General features: G+C 37.2%; 1 protein-coding gene across 4 annotated transcripts in view; it reads left to right on the top strand.

Moving 5' to 3' along the window:
* LOC311220786 (nipped-B-like protein) overlaps window positions 1-15,837 on the top strand; it is a 194,445-nt gene that overhangs the window by 144,566 nt on the left and 34,042 nt on the right. For all 4 annotated transcript variants that reach the window (XM_084304368.1, XM_084304367.1, XM_084304369.1 and 1 more), the window contains 10 exons: window positions 445-627; window positions 2,825-3,022; window positions 3,216-3,287; window positions 3,374-3,463; window positions 4,472-4,575; window positions 6,037-6,123; window positions 7,776-8,007; window positions 9,412-9,563; window positions 9,967-10,047; window positions 11,060-11,160. In XM_084304368.1, the coding sequence (XP_084160494.1) occupies window positions 445-627; window positions 2,825-3,022; window positions 3,216-3,287; window positions 3,374-3,463; window positions 4,472-4,575; window positions 6,037-6,123; window positions 7,776-8,007; window positions 9,412-9,563; window positions 9,967-10,047; window positions 11,060-11,160 (1,300 nt within the window). The remainder of the gene's footprint in view (window positions 1-444; window positions 628-2,824; window positions 3,023-3,215; window positions 3,288-3,373; window positions 3,464-4,471; window positions 4,576-6,036; window positions 6,124-7,775; window positions 8,008-9,411; window positions 9,564-9,966; window positions 10,048-11,059; window positions 11,161-15,837) is intronic.

A 15,837-nucleotide genomic window follows, 5' to 3' on the forward strand; every position in this document is an offset into this window, starting at 1 on the left:
GAGAAGATTACTGTTTTATTTACACTAAATAATATGATTGAGAATGAATTGAGCTGTAATGAGGCACGCTGAATCATTAATTTACCTATACTTTCAGGAAAACCTGTTAAGTTCAGAGGATGAACAAAAATAAGACTAAATTTTGTGGAAGTAGAGCAGGGATGTTGTTTTACAAATGTAATTCAACAATTTGAATTTGTTTTATTTATATGCCTGACAAAATATTTTGTTGAATGAGATGTTTATGCAATTTATTATGTTAATTTCTAGTTGCGGTGTGAACAATATATACAGCTTTAGAAAGTCCTGTCAAATACATCCAGGTATACCTAACCACGGAATTGTTAGCGAATATACTGTAAGCGGTTCCTGAGAAAGGGTTGAAGTGTTGGGCCCTTTTTTATCTTCAGATTCACATTTACTGTTCTTACTCTCCGTTAATAGGTAGCATAGATCAGTCAGTGTTAAAGGAGTTGCCTCCTGAGCTCCTGGCAGAAATTGAATCCACCATGCCACTTTGTGAACGTGTGAAAATGAACAAGCGCAAACGTAGCACAGTTAATGAGAAACCAAAATATACTGAAATCAGTTCTGATGAAGATAATGACAGTGAAGAAGCTTTTGAATGTAAGTAGTATGTCATTCTGTTTCTACTGCTATTATTTAAGTTGGTTGGGAATGGAGAGGATTGTCACAAATTTCAGAGACATCTTAATCTAGCTTTTAGCCACAGTGGCTATTGAAATTCTTAAATATGAAGTAATGCAAATTAAGAAAATCTTGCACAGTAATTATATGCTTTAAGGTAATCTAGGTTCATTATATACAGTCAAGAGATCTGGCCATCATTCTAAAAAATTCAGTGAAGACATCTGATTTAAAAATGAATTAGAATATTTCTTAAAGGAAACTGTAGAACTGAATTAAAATGAGACAAAATGATCAAGAGAATGGAATTTTTTACACCGAATAGATTTTATTGTTTCAAATATCAATTTCAGAATTTGCTGTCTAAAATTAAACTTTAAAAAATATGAAGGAGTGGTTGTTATAGAACATAAGTTTCTTTGAGCATCTCATTCCATTAAATGATGAGAAATTAAAATTATGTATAAACTTAATATTTTTGAAATGTTATTAAAGCTTACATTTTTTTATTCAATTGCTCTACAAAGTTTACTTAGAAGTAGATAAAATGTCTAAATGGTAATAGCTGTTCCCATGTTCATATTTTTTGCCTTGCAGAGCCAACACAACTGTAATACATTCTCTTTTATCATGCAGCATTGATAAAATGGTCAATTTAAATTTCTGCTGGAAAGTGATATTGGAAGTTACTTTTCTTATAGAGACAAAGCTGGGGCCAGAATTCTTCTTACAGAATTTAAATTGCTATTGATGATCTATAAACTGTGGAGCCCTCCATTTCTTCAGTTGCAGTTAACTGTCAACCATTTCAGAACTGAAACTGTTTAGTAGCTCAGGCATCAGGAACATGACTGTACTGCCTCCAGAAGCAAGTCTGATTCAGAAGCAGTACAGCTCAAAGCCTGAGCTAAGTTACAACTTTAAAGTCTTGAACCACTTATTTGCAGAAATTTAATATTGTTTTCAGAAGTGGAAGCCCTCTAGTGTGCAGTGCAGAGTATCACCTCAGGTTCAATTTTTTTTTTAATTTGTACTTAGCATGGGCTGTCCATTGGCTATATTCTGGTATGTATATCTTTCCTATGTTTCTCAATAAACTGGGGTTGTGGAAATTCCGTGTCAGTTCTGTTCCAGTTCTGTATAAATGCTTGGAGCCATTTTGCTCAGAAACAACCCTGCACACAGTCATACCTCCCTAAACTTCAGGAGAGTTTGGTAGAAACACATACAGATGTAAGGGCTGTTATATACCTGTTCACAAGAATAATATACTCTGCTAGTCTAGAATGTAATGTTTTGGAGACATTTTGATCTTCACATCACAGTCTATATTAGACATCTCTTTGCTAGCCCAGTTATCCTGTTACATTAAATAGTAGAGACTACGTCCTCATCCATATCCTTTTCCTATTACTTCTTAGCACCCTCTCCCCTTAAAGATGCATGAGACTATCTTTGAAAATAACAGAGAACTCTCAGTTCCCCTCCCCTGATATCTTATTTCCACTAAATCTCTGTTTCTATAGAGAACATTTATCCCAATTTCTTCAACATTGATTTCTGCTGTGCCTTTTGGTCCTGACTGAAAACTGGTTATAATAACTTTCAGTGATATATACATACTGGAATTGTGACTGCAGCTTTCTCCTTTACACTGAATTAACTGCAATATATATTTCAAGACAATTTTTTGGGTGTCTTCGCAAAACAGAATAGAATAGAAGCAGCTAGATTGCTAAGCAGAAAATAGAAGCAGCTAGATTGCTAAGTCTCATTGAAACTTCCTGTGTCAGATAGGCAAAGCAAACACTGAATTGTAACATGGATGTCTATTAATAGACCCAATTACATAACTGAAGAAATTATCTTAATGTTCTCTTATGAAAGGATGAAAATTATTTTATTTTGTTCTACTCTCCTTTGTTTAAAAGGACAAGTGCCCTTTAAACTCATGTTTTAAGTGTTTGCTGTTGTCTTTGGCAATTTCAGGCATGGTTTTCATGTAATTCAAATTGAATTGTTAAAATAATGCCATAACAGAACTTTATATAATGGTTTTAGTGTTCACTTGTTTTATGGAACATTTATATGCTAATGTTTAACTTGTAAATGTATACTTTTGAGCTATGGAAAATAGAATTTTTATACTTATAATGAAAATTCATTTAATTTCTAGCTTCTCGAAAAAGACATAAAAAGGATAGAGATGAAGCTTGGGAATATGAAGAACATGACAGAAGAAGTTCTGGTGACCACAGGAGAAGTGGTCATTATCATGAAGGAAGGAGGAATTCTGGTAGTGGCCGTTACCGTAATCGTAGTCCTGATGACTCTGATATGGATGATTATTCTCCTCTTCCTAGTCTCAGTGAGGGTAACTGATCATTATCCTTTAAAAATACACTAGTATTATGAAAAAAATATGTTTTTTTTTTAATAATTTGAACATTTTAAAATGCTTTAAAAAGCATCTTTATATGCAGTATTTAATATGAGCATGAGAAATGTAAATAATCTTTTATTTCAGTTCCAGAAAGTATTTGTTTCACTCTTTATTCTCTAATTAGTGGCTAGAAAAATGAAGAAAAAAGAAAAACAAAAGAAAAGGAAAGCTTATGAACCTAAACTAACACCTGAAGGTAACTTTAGAAGACTTATTTTCTTCAGTTTGGATTTTATGTATTTTATATAAAAATAATTATATATACTTTTTTTTCCCCACCAGAAATGATGGATTCCTCAACTTTTAAAAGGTTTACTGCTTCAATGGAAAATATTTTGGAAAATCTGGAAGACATGGATTTTACAGCTTTTGGTAATATGTCAGAAATTTTTGAAATGCTTCCCCTAATTAGAAATACAAGAAACACTAAAAAATTTGCATCTCAGTATTTTCAGACTTCCTTCTTTTCGATTTAATTGCCTGTGATACATGCTAGGGAATGTTGTGTTTATATGGCTTCCACCTTAAGTAGGAGGAGCCTTTACCTTTACAATATCATTTGCTACAAGAGGAAGATGATCTTCCTTCCTTCTTCCTGCAAAATCCAAAAGGGTCATAAATCATAATGAGAGAAATAATAGTCTACTAGAGTGCATCTGCTGTGGCCTTGCCACAGTGCTTGTACACTTATGGCTGAGACACTGAATCTATGTGTACTCCTTATCCCTTTCACTGGAAAATTGGCCAGCTTAGTGTCAGTGTCCAGTGAAGCAGTTTCGGTTGACCAAGATGACTATCAATTGAAATGGATAATGGAGCATTTGTATAATTTCTTTCCTACCATCTTTGTCACAGTATTAGAACAAGGGGAGGAACCTAATAAACAAATGACTAGTTTTTAAAGTAATCATGTCTACACCCTTGGATTTAAAAGTGAAACATATTACAAACCAATGATTTCAGTGTCTTCTAATGTCATGTGTTTTTTTTGTAAGGGCAATTGTGAGTAGAACACAGTGTATCCCAAGATATATGTGTTTTTAATCTATTATTGTGACCAAGATTTGAATTTCAGAATTAGAACTACAATCATTTAAGATTTGTTTTACTGAAATGAGGGTGGTACTTAATGCAAGAGCTGCAATAAATGGGTTTTGATGTTAGGCTGTTGAATGATATTTCAGAGCACATGATCAGTCATATTGAACAAGTATAGTCATTTTAACAACTAAAAGTCATGGCCGTCAGTCTTCATTAGACGTAAAATCAGTACTTTAACAAGTTTTCTTGTGTTTGCTTTTTCATCTTAGCTGTAAATAGTGGTTTTTTTGAAGTCTTATTAGAAATGTGATTTATTTTTTTTTATTTCATTTTTTTAAGGCGATGATGATGAGATTCCACAGGAATTGCTACTGGGAAAACATCAGCTTAGCGAGTTGGGTAGTGAATCTGCAAAAATCAAGGCAATGGGCATTATGGACAAGGTACATCTTCATAGTCTTTGCCTCTTTTGAACATTTAATTTTGTTAAATATACAAAAAGCACATATCTAGTGTAATAACATTCAGTGTCAGCAGTGACTGAGAGCACAATGCACAATGTACCAATATGTAACACAAATGTCTGAGCAGTAAAATCTAAAATTATTAATCTATTTTCACAAAAGCTCATCAATCTATAGTCTTTGTTCGTTATAGCTAGTGTTAAGCAACCACAGTAAAACAGACCTTACCAGCAAAGTCAAAAAATCCACCCTTTCTAATATAATCTGTCAGTGCATTGTAAATATATGATGTTCATCTAGCATCATACCGAATTGCCTATTTGTACCCTCTCTCCAGAAAACCCTTTCAAACTTAAAAGATTTAATGACCCAAGTAATAAGATTCATGTTCTGTAGACTACATGTTGTGGTTTCTTTGTCATGCTCTTCCTGACTTTGGTTCAAGGGAATTTTCTGTGCTGGTGCAAACTGTTGGTATCACACCTCTAGAAACAATGTTCTTGCTTTCCTTATCTTCCTAGAACTCTTGGCTTAGGGCAGTCTTATGTTACACTCTTAACTCTGCCTGCTCTTGACCACTTACTATGTTTATGAAGTGTCTGTGAAGCTACTTATTATACAAGTCACTCCAAAGGATATTCTTTAACCCAAGATTTAGGTATTCTTCCTGGCCTTTTCTTCAGTCCTCCCTACCTTCATTTGTAGGATATTTTCAACCTGAGTATTTTGCCGTCTTGATCCTTCTTGATAGTTCTCACCCTTAACCTTTATTCCCTAAGTTTTGTACATACACGTGTACATAAAGTCAGAAATGTGTTGCTTCTAAAGGTGAGCACCACTATTATCTGTATGAGTGAAACTGGTTCTTCTGGAGTTCAGCATATTCTACAGATTATTTGATTGTAATTCTGTAGAACATCAGTAAGTGAGTTTGAGTTACTTTTTTTCCAACATGCTAGTTTTTCAAAGTCAACATGATTACTAAGAATACATTTCCTCTGTATTAGCACTCAAATATCAATTAATTTTATTTCTGTTTGTCCATAAGTTTTGGATTTTCTTCTAAGTTCTATATGGTCAGCTAGAATTAGTGATTCATACTTGGTTTTGGTAAATTTCAATTTCTAGAATCAAGAGTGTATAACTATACATTATTTACAGATATGCAGTTTTAAACCTATTCCTATGGATTTGGTTGAAAAATGCAGTTTCATTGCAATCTTAGAACATATTTCACTAGTTTAGTTATTATCAGCATTCTCAGTCGTGCTGTGCCAGAAACTGACAAGTCAAAATCTGATCCTTATCTCAAAAGCGCTTACGATTTAAGTTTAATGCTGGAATTACACAACATTTTCTATCCTTCATCCATAGACATCTTTTCAGCAATTTGGAAGCCTTTGTGTGTCTACAGTTGCTTGATTTGTTTTCTTGTTTTAGCTTTCAACAGATAAAACGGTAAAGGTCCTGAATATTTTGGAGAAGAATATCCAAGATGGATCAAAGATTTCTACATTACTTAACCATGTGAGTTTCAAATTAGATCATTTCATACCACTGTTCAGCATAGGATTTTCTTCACTTGAGTCCCATTTAGTGATAATTTCAAATACTGTGCATGTGTGTGAAAGGAATTTCTGATTTTATATGTATATGATTAACAGATTGTCAAATTTTAAGATTAGAAGTAAAATTCAATTGATTATATTAATTCAGTACTAAACATTTTACTGTAGTATTGTTAACAAACAGATGTATTGGGAGTAATCAAGTTGTCTCTTGACTTAATTTTAAATATTATTGTTTCATCCTTAAATATTTGTGGTAACTGGTATAACTTGCACCAGTGGAAATTTCTTTGCTAGTTTTCCATAAAACTTCCCTTACACAGTGGAAGAAAGTACAGCTTTCATGCAGAGCATATTCCTCCCCTGAGCATTAAGAACTGAGGAGGCATTTTAAATCATAGAATATCCTGAGTTGGAATGATCATCAAGTCCAACTTCTAACTCCACACAGGACTACCTAAAAAATAAGTTTTCACTATACAGTTCTGAATGACTTCAGCAATATGAAAAATAAGTGAAAGGGTGATGGTTTTCCTGCTCTGTTGCAATATGGTTGAGCCTTTTTGCCAGTGCTTTTAAAGTGATATTTTTCTTTTAGCTTTCTGTAGTAAAACACAAGTTTACTAAGCACTTAATGAAATTTTCCCATGATTGCAATTCAGAGACAAAGCTTCAATTAAAAAAAGAAGCAATCTTTAGCCAAACAAGTTTTAGATTTTTCTTAAAACCCATTAAATATAATTTAGATCATTATGGCAAAGAAACCTTCTGTTAAGGAGTAAATTTATACTATTTTTACAGTGCAGTGAAGATAACCTACCTCCATGTCAGGGTATTATTCAAAGGCAAAATGCACTTGCAGATTCTTTTTATTCCCAAGATTAATGAGCAAGAAAATAGAAAGGTTTTAAAACTAATTGTTTGTATTTTTAAAGCCTCCTTTGTGCAAGATACAAATAACTTAAATTTCTTGCATGGAATAGTTTTGCAGGGATCTCTTGATTTGCAGGTGTCTGTTGATTATTTTTTTTTAATATATATTTTACCATATATGTAATGCACTGCAATACTTTTTTAGATTCAAGGGAAAAAAGTTGATAAGGTTAGAAATTAGTGTTTTACCAACCCCTTATTTTTTTACAAGGAAAGCCAACAGCATACTCATAATTAGCCTCTTGTTTGTTTGTTTTTATAACTTGTACAAACACAGAAATACAGGAATTATGTACCCAGTGCTAAAACTTAAATGGTCATATTTGATAAGACATAGTTTAAACCCATAGGTAATAGATGAGTCAGTCTGTGGAGAAAGTAGTCTTCTCATTAATTTCATGTGATTTATAACAGTCTTATTTTGTGAGAATTCTCTCTAGTGGTGAAAATTAGACTTGTCAAAGCAGCAAACAGCATACATACAGCACTAAGGAAAATGTTAGAGGAAAATGTTAATGTTCAGATTTTGCCTAAGGTACATCAGTCTTAAGTAGAGAATGTTGCAATCTTCGTAGTGCTTACCATTGATATATATTAAAATGTTACTGTTATATCGTACTTGGTAAGGATAAAAATTTGACTCTGTTCACACTACCCTGCTTTTCTTTCCTGTTACAGAACAATGACACTGAAGATGAGGAGAGATTATGGAGAGATCTTATTATGGAGAGAGTGACAAAATCTGCTGATGCTTGTCTTACTGCTATCAATATTATGACATCGCCAAATATGCCTAAAGCCGTATATATTGAGGATGTAATAGAAAGAGTTATTCAATACACAAAATTTCATTTGCAGAACACTCTCTATCCTCAATATGACCCTGTATATAGAGTGGATCCTCATGGTGGTTAGTATGCTCAGAGATTTTGAAAAATCTTTTCACATTATATTTATCATAGAATGGCTTGGTTTGGAAGGGGCCTTTAAGATCATCTAATTCCAACCCCCCTGCCATGGGCAGGGATACCTTCCACTAGACCAGGATGCTCAAAGCCCCATCCAGCCTGGCCTTGAACACTTCTAGGGATGGGGCATCCACAGCTTCTCTGGGCAACCTCTTCCAGTGCCTCACCACCCTCTGAGTAAACAATTTCTTCCTTATATCTAATCTAAGTCTACCCTCTTTTAGTTTAAAACCATTACTCCTTGTCCTATCACTGCACTGCCTGATAAAGAGTCCCTCCCCAGCTTTCCTGTAGCCCCTCTTTAGGTACTGGAAGGCTGCTATAAGGTCTCCCCAGAACCTTCTCTTCTCCAGGCTGAACAACCCCAACTCTCTCAGCCTGTCTTCATAGGAGAGGTGTTCCAGCCCCTTGATCATCTTTGTGGCCCTTCTCTGGATTCGTTCTAATTCATCCATGTCCCTCTTGTGCTGGGGGCCCCAGAGCTGAACACAGTACTCCAATTGGGGTCTCAAATGAGCAGAGTAGAGGAGGAGAATCACCTCCCTCAATCTGCTGGCCACACTTCTTTTGATGCAGCTCAAGATACGGTTGGCTTTCTGGGCTGCAAGCACACATTGCTGGCTCATGTTGAGCATCTCATCAACGAACACCCTCAGGTCCTTCTCATCAGGGCTGATCTCAATTATGTTTTCCTTTTTTTTTAATCTATTGTATGATGATACAAGTTATATGACTTCCCTGAATATTTTTATATGCAACTCTTATACTGATAGTTCTCTAATAACTCATACAACATCTGAGTTAATGTTTTCTGTTATTTTGAGGATGTTGAAATGTAGAGAAAAATAACAATTACTTAAGTGCATCCCCTAAATAACTTAGTTGTACTAATATTTAGGTTTACTGCAATAACTATAGTGCCATTTAGACCAAACTATTTAGAAACGTGTCTGAAGTTTGCCTTGTGCATATAGTTATTATATGTATGAATAAGTCACTTTATAGTCATAATCTCTGTTTATATAATGATTTATTTCAATGAAAATTATTTTGCATTTAGCATTTTGTTGTCTTTTATATATATATAATCAGATGTGGGTATCCAACTTCAAGAACTGTTTTAAAAATTTTGGATCTAGAATTCAGAACAATTATGAAAAATTAATGTCATATGAAATTCTTGCTTTCCAGCTGTTGCTACTTTTTTTTCCTGTAAACAGTTGTATTCACAATGCTGTCATTGTGTAATTGTTTGGGGGACATTTTTTGAGAAAACGATCATCTTTCTAGTATTTGATGCAACTGAAACATTGAAAAAATTAATGAAAATAATTTTGATTTTCTAGGTGGTATTTTAAGTTCAAAAGCAAAACGCGCTAAGTGTTCCACCCACAAGCAAAGAGTTATAGTGATGTTGTATAACAAAGTTTGTGACATTGTCAGCAGTTTGTCAGAGTTGCTAGAGATACAGCTTCTTACTGATACAACTATTCTTCAGGTAAGTTTTATCAGAAGAATTTCTGTCTGAGAATGTTGTGGGGTTTTTGTTTTATTTTTTATTTTTTCCCAGAGGGACTGTAAAGTGCGATTATGTCAATGACATTAAATATAAAATCGGTACAAACTTTTTAAATGGTTAACATTAGACTGACTAGTCTGTTGTGTAGTATGTTATCTTCCTTTTCTCTTCTGCAGGAAAAGAACATTTCATGTTTAAATATTTAATGGTTTTTATTGTACACCTAAGATAAAGTTTAACCTAATTGTATTAAATTTGCAAATAATATGAAGTAATGTGTTGTTGAATACCTTATCTACTGAATGAATAATCTGCTTGTAAAATTGCATGAATATCAGTTTGCCTGTCAAATATACTTAGAATATTTTCTGCCCATTCATAGGTATCATCTATGGGAATAACACCTTTCTTTGTAGAAAATGTCAGTGAGCTACAGTTATGTGCCATCAAATTAGTGACTGCAGTAAGTAATTTTTAATTTGTGATTTCATGGTCCTGTACATCCGAAAGTTATTAGGACATTTACGTAGGCTGTATTTTTGCTGGTAGACAATTAGAGTTCAAGGTTTTGCAGTTCGGTATCATAATCTAGGAACGGTATTAAATCTGAGTTGCTCCTATTTACAGAGGAGGTTTCTTCTTCTATAGGAAGCCTACTTAAGCAAGGAACTTAATTATGGTTATGTGGTTTAAAGTATAAACACAAACCCCTTTCTCTTACCTGTCCTTTCTTGTGTAAGAAATCTTAGTGATATGATTTTCTACATTTCCTTTGTTAAGATTTGAATTTATGCAATGGAATAAGCTATACAACAGCAGGATACTTTTATAATAGAATAAATTATTTTCCTTGGAAGAGGTAGGTATATGAAAAATCCATTAATAAAAATATTAATAATATAAAATATAATAAAAATAACAAAATATTAAATATTAAAATACATTATTATATTTTTATTATATATTATTATAATATTAAAATATTATTTCAGGAAATATATATATGTGCTTGTTCAAGTGGAAGTTTTCCATCTTTGTAAGGATGATATGCTCCAGTATTTATAAAAGGAATTCTGCCTAAACAAATAGAAGCAAAGTCTACAACCATGACCCCATAAATTGAAAGAATATTTCATGTCAGGCAAATATTAAAGACTAAGATATGAAGTAACTATTTGACTTTCTTATATGGCATATTTCTACCATTGACAGAAATCTTTAAAATATATGGTATTTTTAAGAGCTATCGCACATTTATGTTGTTAGAAGATTTTAAAAACCTTTGTGTTTTTTTTTTATATATTTTATAAATAAATGCTTTCTTTGAAAAAACAAAGTAATACATTAAAAACAAGGTGTGCATTAAGTGTCATGTGAAGTCTATGTTACTATATATAACTTTTAACAATAAATTTAACAAACAGTATCTAATGTAACAATAAATAACTTTTAACAATCCTGTGACTGTTAAATAGGTGTTCTCCAGGTATGAAAAACATAGACAGCTGATACTGGAAGAAATTTTCACTTCCCTTGCAAGACTACCAACTAGCAAGAGGAGTTTGAGAAACTTCAGGTAATTTCTGACATAGATTGCTAATTTGTAGATAGAAGCACTTACAGTTTTGTACGTGTGGGATTTTAGGTTTCAGCATTAACATTTCTTAAAAAATCTGCAACTTTACAAGCTGGTTGATATTTCAAAATCTCTATAGTGAGAGTAGAGTTTCCTGACAAATGTATCTTGTAATAGTCACTGTTCTTATGCCATCATATTTATGTTTGGTTACTAAAATAATTGAAATATCTTGTTAGTCTTCTCACTAAGGATGTAAACAAGTGTAATGTTAGTGTGCATTCAAAGGGGTTTCTGTTGCAAAATTCTTTCATTCTGTTTATATGGAGCTATTGAATTCATTGCTAAAACTTAATAGGAGAATTCTGGGTGAATTTCTTTGAGGACATACTCAGAGCACTCTTTTCAGGAATACAAATTAATATTCCTTTGAATGAGTTTCATTTAGGAACTGCTCAGTTTACTTTAACTGTGTTTTAAGTGCTTCAGCTGGACTTCAGTGTATCTTCTAAATAATAGATTCAGGTCCAATCTGGGAGAGAATCTGACCTGAACTGAAATTCAGTTAAAATTGGGGTTGGAAGCTTTAAATGATTCTAAAACATTTGTTGTTGTTGGCATCGCTTTAGTGCTTTGCTTGCATATAGCTTTTCCCTGGAGACAGACAAATGCCAATGAAATAGGTTAGTTGATCTAGGGTGGATAAACAGGAAAATATTCAGTAAAATAAATGCACTGGGACTTTTAAGTAGAATTCAGTGACCCTAACGTGTAACATGAGTGTTTATGCCTAATATTTTGTGACATTTTGATTACAATCATCGGACATCGAGCAAATAGGAATGTGGTAAGCATAGTACCATAACTGGTAGATACCCTCTTTGAATTAGGATTTTTGCCAGAAGGAAGTCACCATCTCGATCCCACAGTGACTACACTATTCATCTATAGAATTCTAGTTCTGGTCTGTTAAAGGGCATTTCCTATCTGCGGCTACTATCATGAAGGGGAAAGCTTTTTAAAAAAATTGATATGAAAAGATTTTCTGTAGATTCTTAACTACTGAGCTTCACAGATATTCTGATAGTCATCTGTGGGCTATTTCAGTCATTTCTCCTACCTAAGAATAATACTTAATATTTTCGTTAGAACCAATCTTTCACTTCATAAGAGAGAAACAAATGAATAAATCACAGAATCACAGAATTGAAGGGATTGGAAGGGACCTCGAAAGATCATCGGATCCAACCCCCCTGCCAAAGCAGGTTCCTTAGAGCAGGCTGCCCAGATAGGCATGCAGACGGGCCTTGAATATCTCCAGAGAAGGAGACTCCACAACCTCCCTGGGCAGCCTGTTCCAATGCTCCGTCACCCTCACTGTGAAGAAGTCCTTTCACATGTTGGTGTGGAACTTCCTGTGCTCTATCTTGTGGCCATTACTCCTTGTCCTGTCCCCGCAAACCACTGAAAAGAGGTTGGCCAAATCCCTCTGCCTCCCACACCTCAGATACACATTGATGAGATCCCCTCTCAGTCTTCTCTTCTCCAGGCTGAACAGACCCAGGTCTCTCAGCCTTTCCTCATAAGGAAGATGCTCCAGGCCCCGTATCATCTCTGTGGCCCTCCGCTGGACTCTTTCCAGGAGATGCCTGTCTTTCTTGTACTGAGGAGCCCAGAACTGGACACATAACTCCAGGTGAGGCCTGACCAGGGCAGAGTAGAGGGGGAGGATCACCTCCCTTGACCTGCTGGCCACACTCCTTTTAATGCACACCAGGATCCCATTGGCCCTCTTGGCCATGAGGGCACAGTGCTGGCTCATGGTCAACCTGTCGTCCACCAGGACCCCCAGGTCCTTTTCGTCAGAGCTCCTCTCCAGGAGGTCATCCCCCAGCCTGTACTGATACTTCAGGTTGTTCCTTCCCAGGTGCAGGACTCTACACTTGCTCTTATTAAACCTCATTTGGTTTCTTCCTACCCATCTCTCCAGCCTGTCCAGGTCTCGCTGAATGGCAGCACAGCCTTCTGGCGTGTCAGCCACTCCTCCCAGCTTTGTGTCATCAGTGTACTTGCTGAGGGCAGACACTATTCCCTCATCAAGGTCATCGATGAAGATGTTGAACAAGACTGGACCCAGCACCAACCCCTGGGGAACACCGCTAGTCACAGGCCTCCAGCCAGACTCTGCTCCTCCGATCACCACCCTCTGAGCTCAGCCAGTCAGCCAGTTCTCAACCCACCTTACTGTCCACTCCTCTATCCCACACTTTATCAGCTTTGCTATCAGGCTGTCATAGGAGACGGTATCAAAAGCCTTGTTAAAGTCAAGGTAGATGACATCCACGGCTCTCCCCTTATCTACCCAGCTGGTGATGCCATCATAGAAGGCAACGAGGTCGGTCGAGCACGACTTCCCCTTGGTGAATCCATGCTGACTACTCCTCATAACCTTCTTCTCTTCGAATTGCTTGGAGACGGCATCCAGAACAAGCTTTTCCAACACCTTTCCGGGGACAGAGGTGAGACTGACTGGCCTGTAGTTTCCCAGATCCTCCTTCTTGAAGACCGGAGTGACACTGGCTATCTTCCAATCTTCAGTCACCTCTCCTCTTCTCCAGGACCTTTCAAAGATGATAGAGAGCAGTTTGGCAATCACCTCTGCCAACTCCCTTAGCACACGTGGATGCGTCCCATCGGGACTCGTGGATTTGTGTGTGTTGAGCCCACTCAGATGCTCCCGAACCACTCTCTCGTCAGCCAGGGGGGAGCCCTCCACTTCCCAAACTCGTTCTCCTCCCTCCAGGGTCTAGGAGTCCCGGGGAGGAGTCCCTGAAGCAAAGAAAGCTTGCAGTATCCCTGCCTCCTCAGCGTCTCCCGTTACCAGGACACCCCCCTCATTCAGCAAGGGACCCACATTATCCCTAGTCTTCCTTTTACTGTTTACATACTTAAAAAAACCCTCTTCTTATTATCTTTTATCTCTTTTGCAAGCCTCATCTCTAGGTGGGCTTTAGCCTTCCTTGTCGCATCCCTGCAGGCCCTGACAACACTCCTATACTCCTCCCAAGAGGACAGGCCCTTTTTCCACATTTCATAGACCTTCCTCTTCCTTCTGATCTTATCGATGAGCTCCTTGCTCATCCACACAGGTTTCCTGCCCCCCTTCCCCAATTTCCTACAATTTCCTACTCTTAAGGATGCAGTGATCCTGAGCTTGGAAGAAGTGCTGTTTAAATGTTACTCAGCTCTCACAAGCACCCTTGCCTTCTAGCAACCTAGCCCATGAGATACCTCCAAGTAGGTCCCAAAAGAGATCGAAGTTGTCTCTCCAAAAGTCCAGGGTAGCAATCCTACTTTTTGCCTTACTTCTTCCACCAAGTTCCATCTTGAACTCCACCACCTCATGGTCGCTGCATCCCAAGCTGCCCCCAACCTTCACATCCCTAACAAGCCCATCCCTGTTGGTAAGGACAAGGTCCAGGAGCACCTCCTGCCTCGTCGGCTCCTCTACCACCTGCATCAGAAAATTGTCTTCAACCCATTGTAGGAACCATTTGGACTGTGTGTGCCTGGCTGAGTTGCTTACCCAACAGATGTCTGGATAATTGAAGTCCCCCATGAGAACCAGAGCCTGTGATTGTGAGGCTACTACCAGCTGCTTGCAGAAGGCCTCATCAACCTCCTCCTCCTGATCTGGTGACCTGCAGTACACCCCCACAACAATGTCCCCCCTACCAGCCTACCACTTAATTCTCACCCACAAGCTCTCTGCTGCTTCTTCACCCTCCCCCAGGTGGAGCTGGGTACACTCTAATTGCTCCACCACATAAAGGGCAACTCCTCCCCCTTGCTTCCCCAGCCTATCTTTCCTAAAAAGGACATAGCCCTCCATGACAATGTTCCAGTCATGTGAGCTGTCCCACCATGTCTCTCTGTGATCACAATGAGATTGTGGCCCTGTGACCATACACAGATCTTGAGCTCATCCTGTTTATTTCCCATGCTCTGCGCATTGGTATATAGGCACATTAGGAAAGCAGCAGGTTCAGTTACACCTGGAGGGATGCAAGAAGAAAATTCCGGATGGGGTATCAGGATCATTACCTTCTCTGAGGAGCCCTTGGATGATCCTATGGGACAACTCGGAGGTTTTTTCCCTACTATCTTCAACAGTGACAGCAGTGACAACTTCACCCAGCACCTCTCTGTCACTTTTAGCTCCCCTCCCTTCCCCCATCAAACCTAGTTTAAAGCCCTGGTAATCAGTCCAGAGAGCTTGCTCCCCAACACACTTGCGCCCCACTTGCTCAGTTGAAGTCGGTCAGCAGCCCACATACCCGGCTTCTCAAAGGGCTGCCCAAGATCAAAATACCCAAATCCTTGGTCCAGACACCACCCCCCTCAGCCAGTCATTTACCTGTCCCGTTCTTCTTTCTGGGTCCTGGTCACCCAGGATGGAGGAGAACACTATCTGCACCCTTGATCCCTTCAACATCCTTCCCAGGGATGCAAAGTCCTTTTTAATATTCCTCATTTTTCTAGTTGCAGCTTCCCGGGATCCAACCTGAATGACAACAAGAGGATAGTAATTCTCTGGTTTAATGAGCTGTGGCAGAGCCTTCCTAATGCCTCTGACACGTGCCCCAGGAAGACAGCACATCTCTCTGGATAGGTTAT

Source organism: Netta rufina (assembly GCF_964035555.1).
Source record: "Netta rufina genome assembly, chromosome: W".
NCBI lineage: Eukaryota > Metazoa > Chordata > Aves > Anseriformes > Anatidae > Netta > Netta rufina.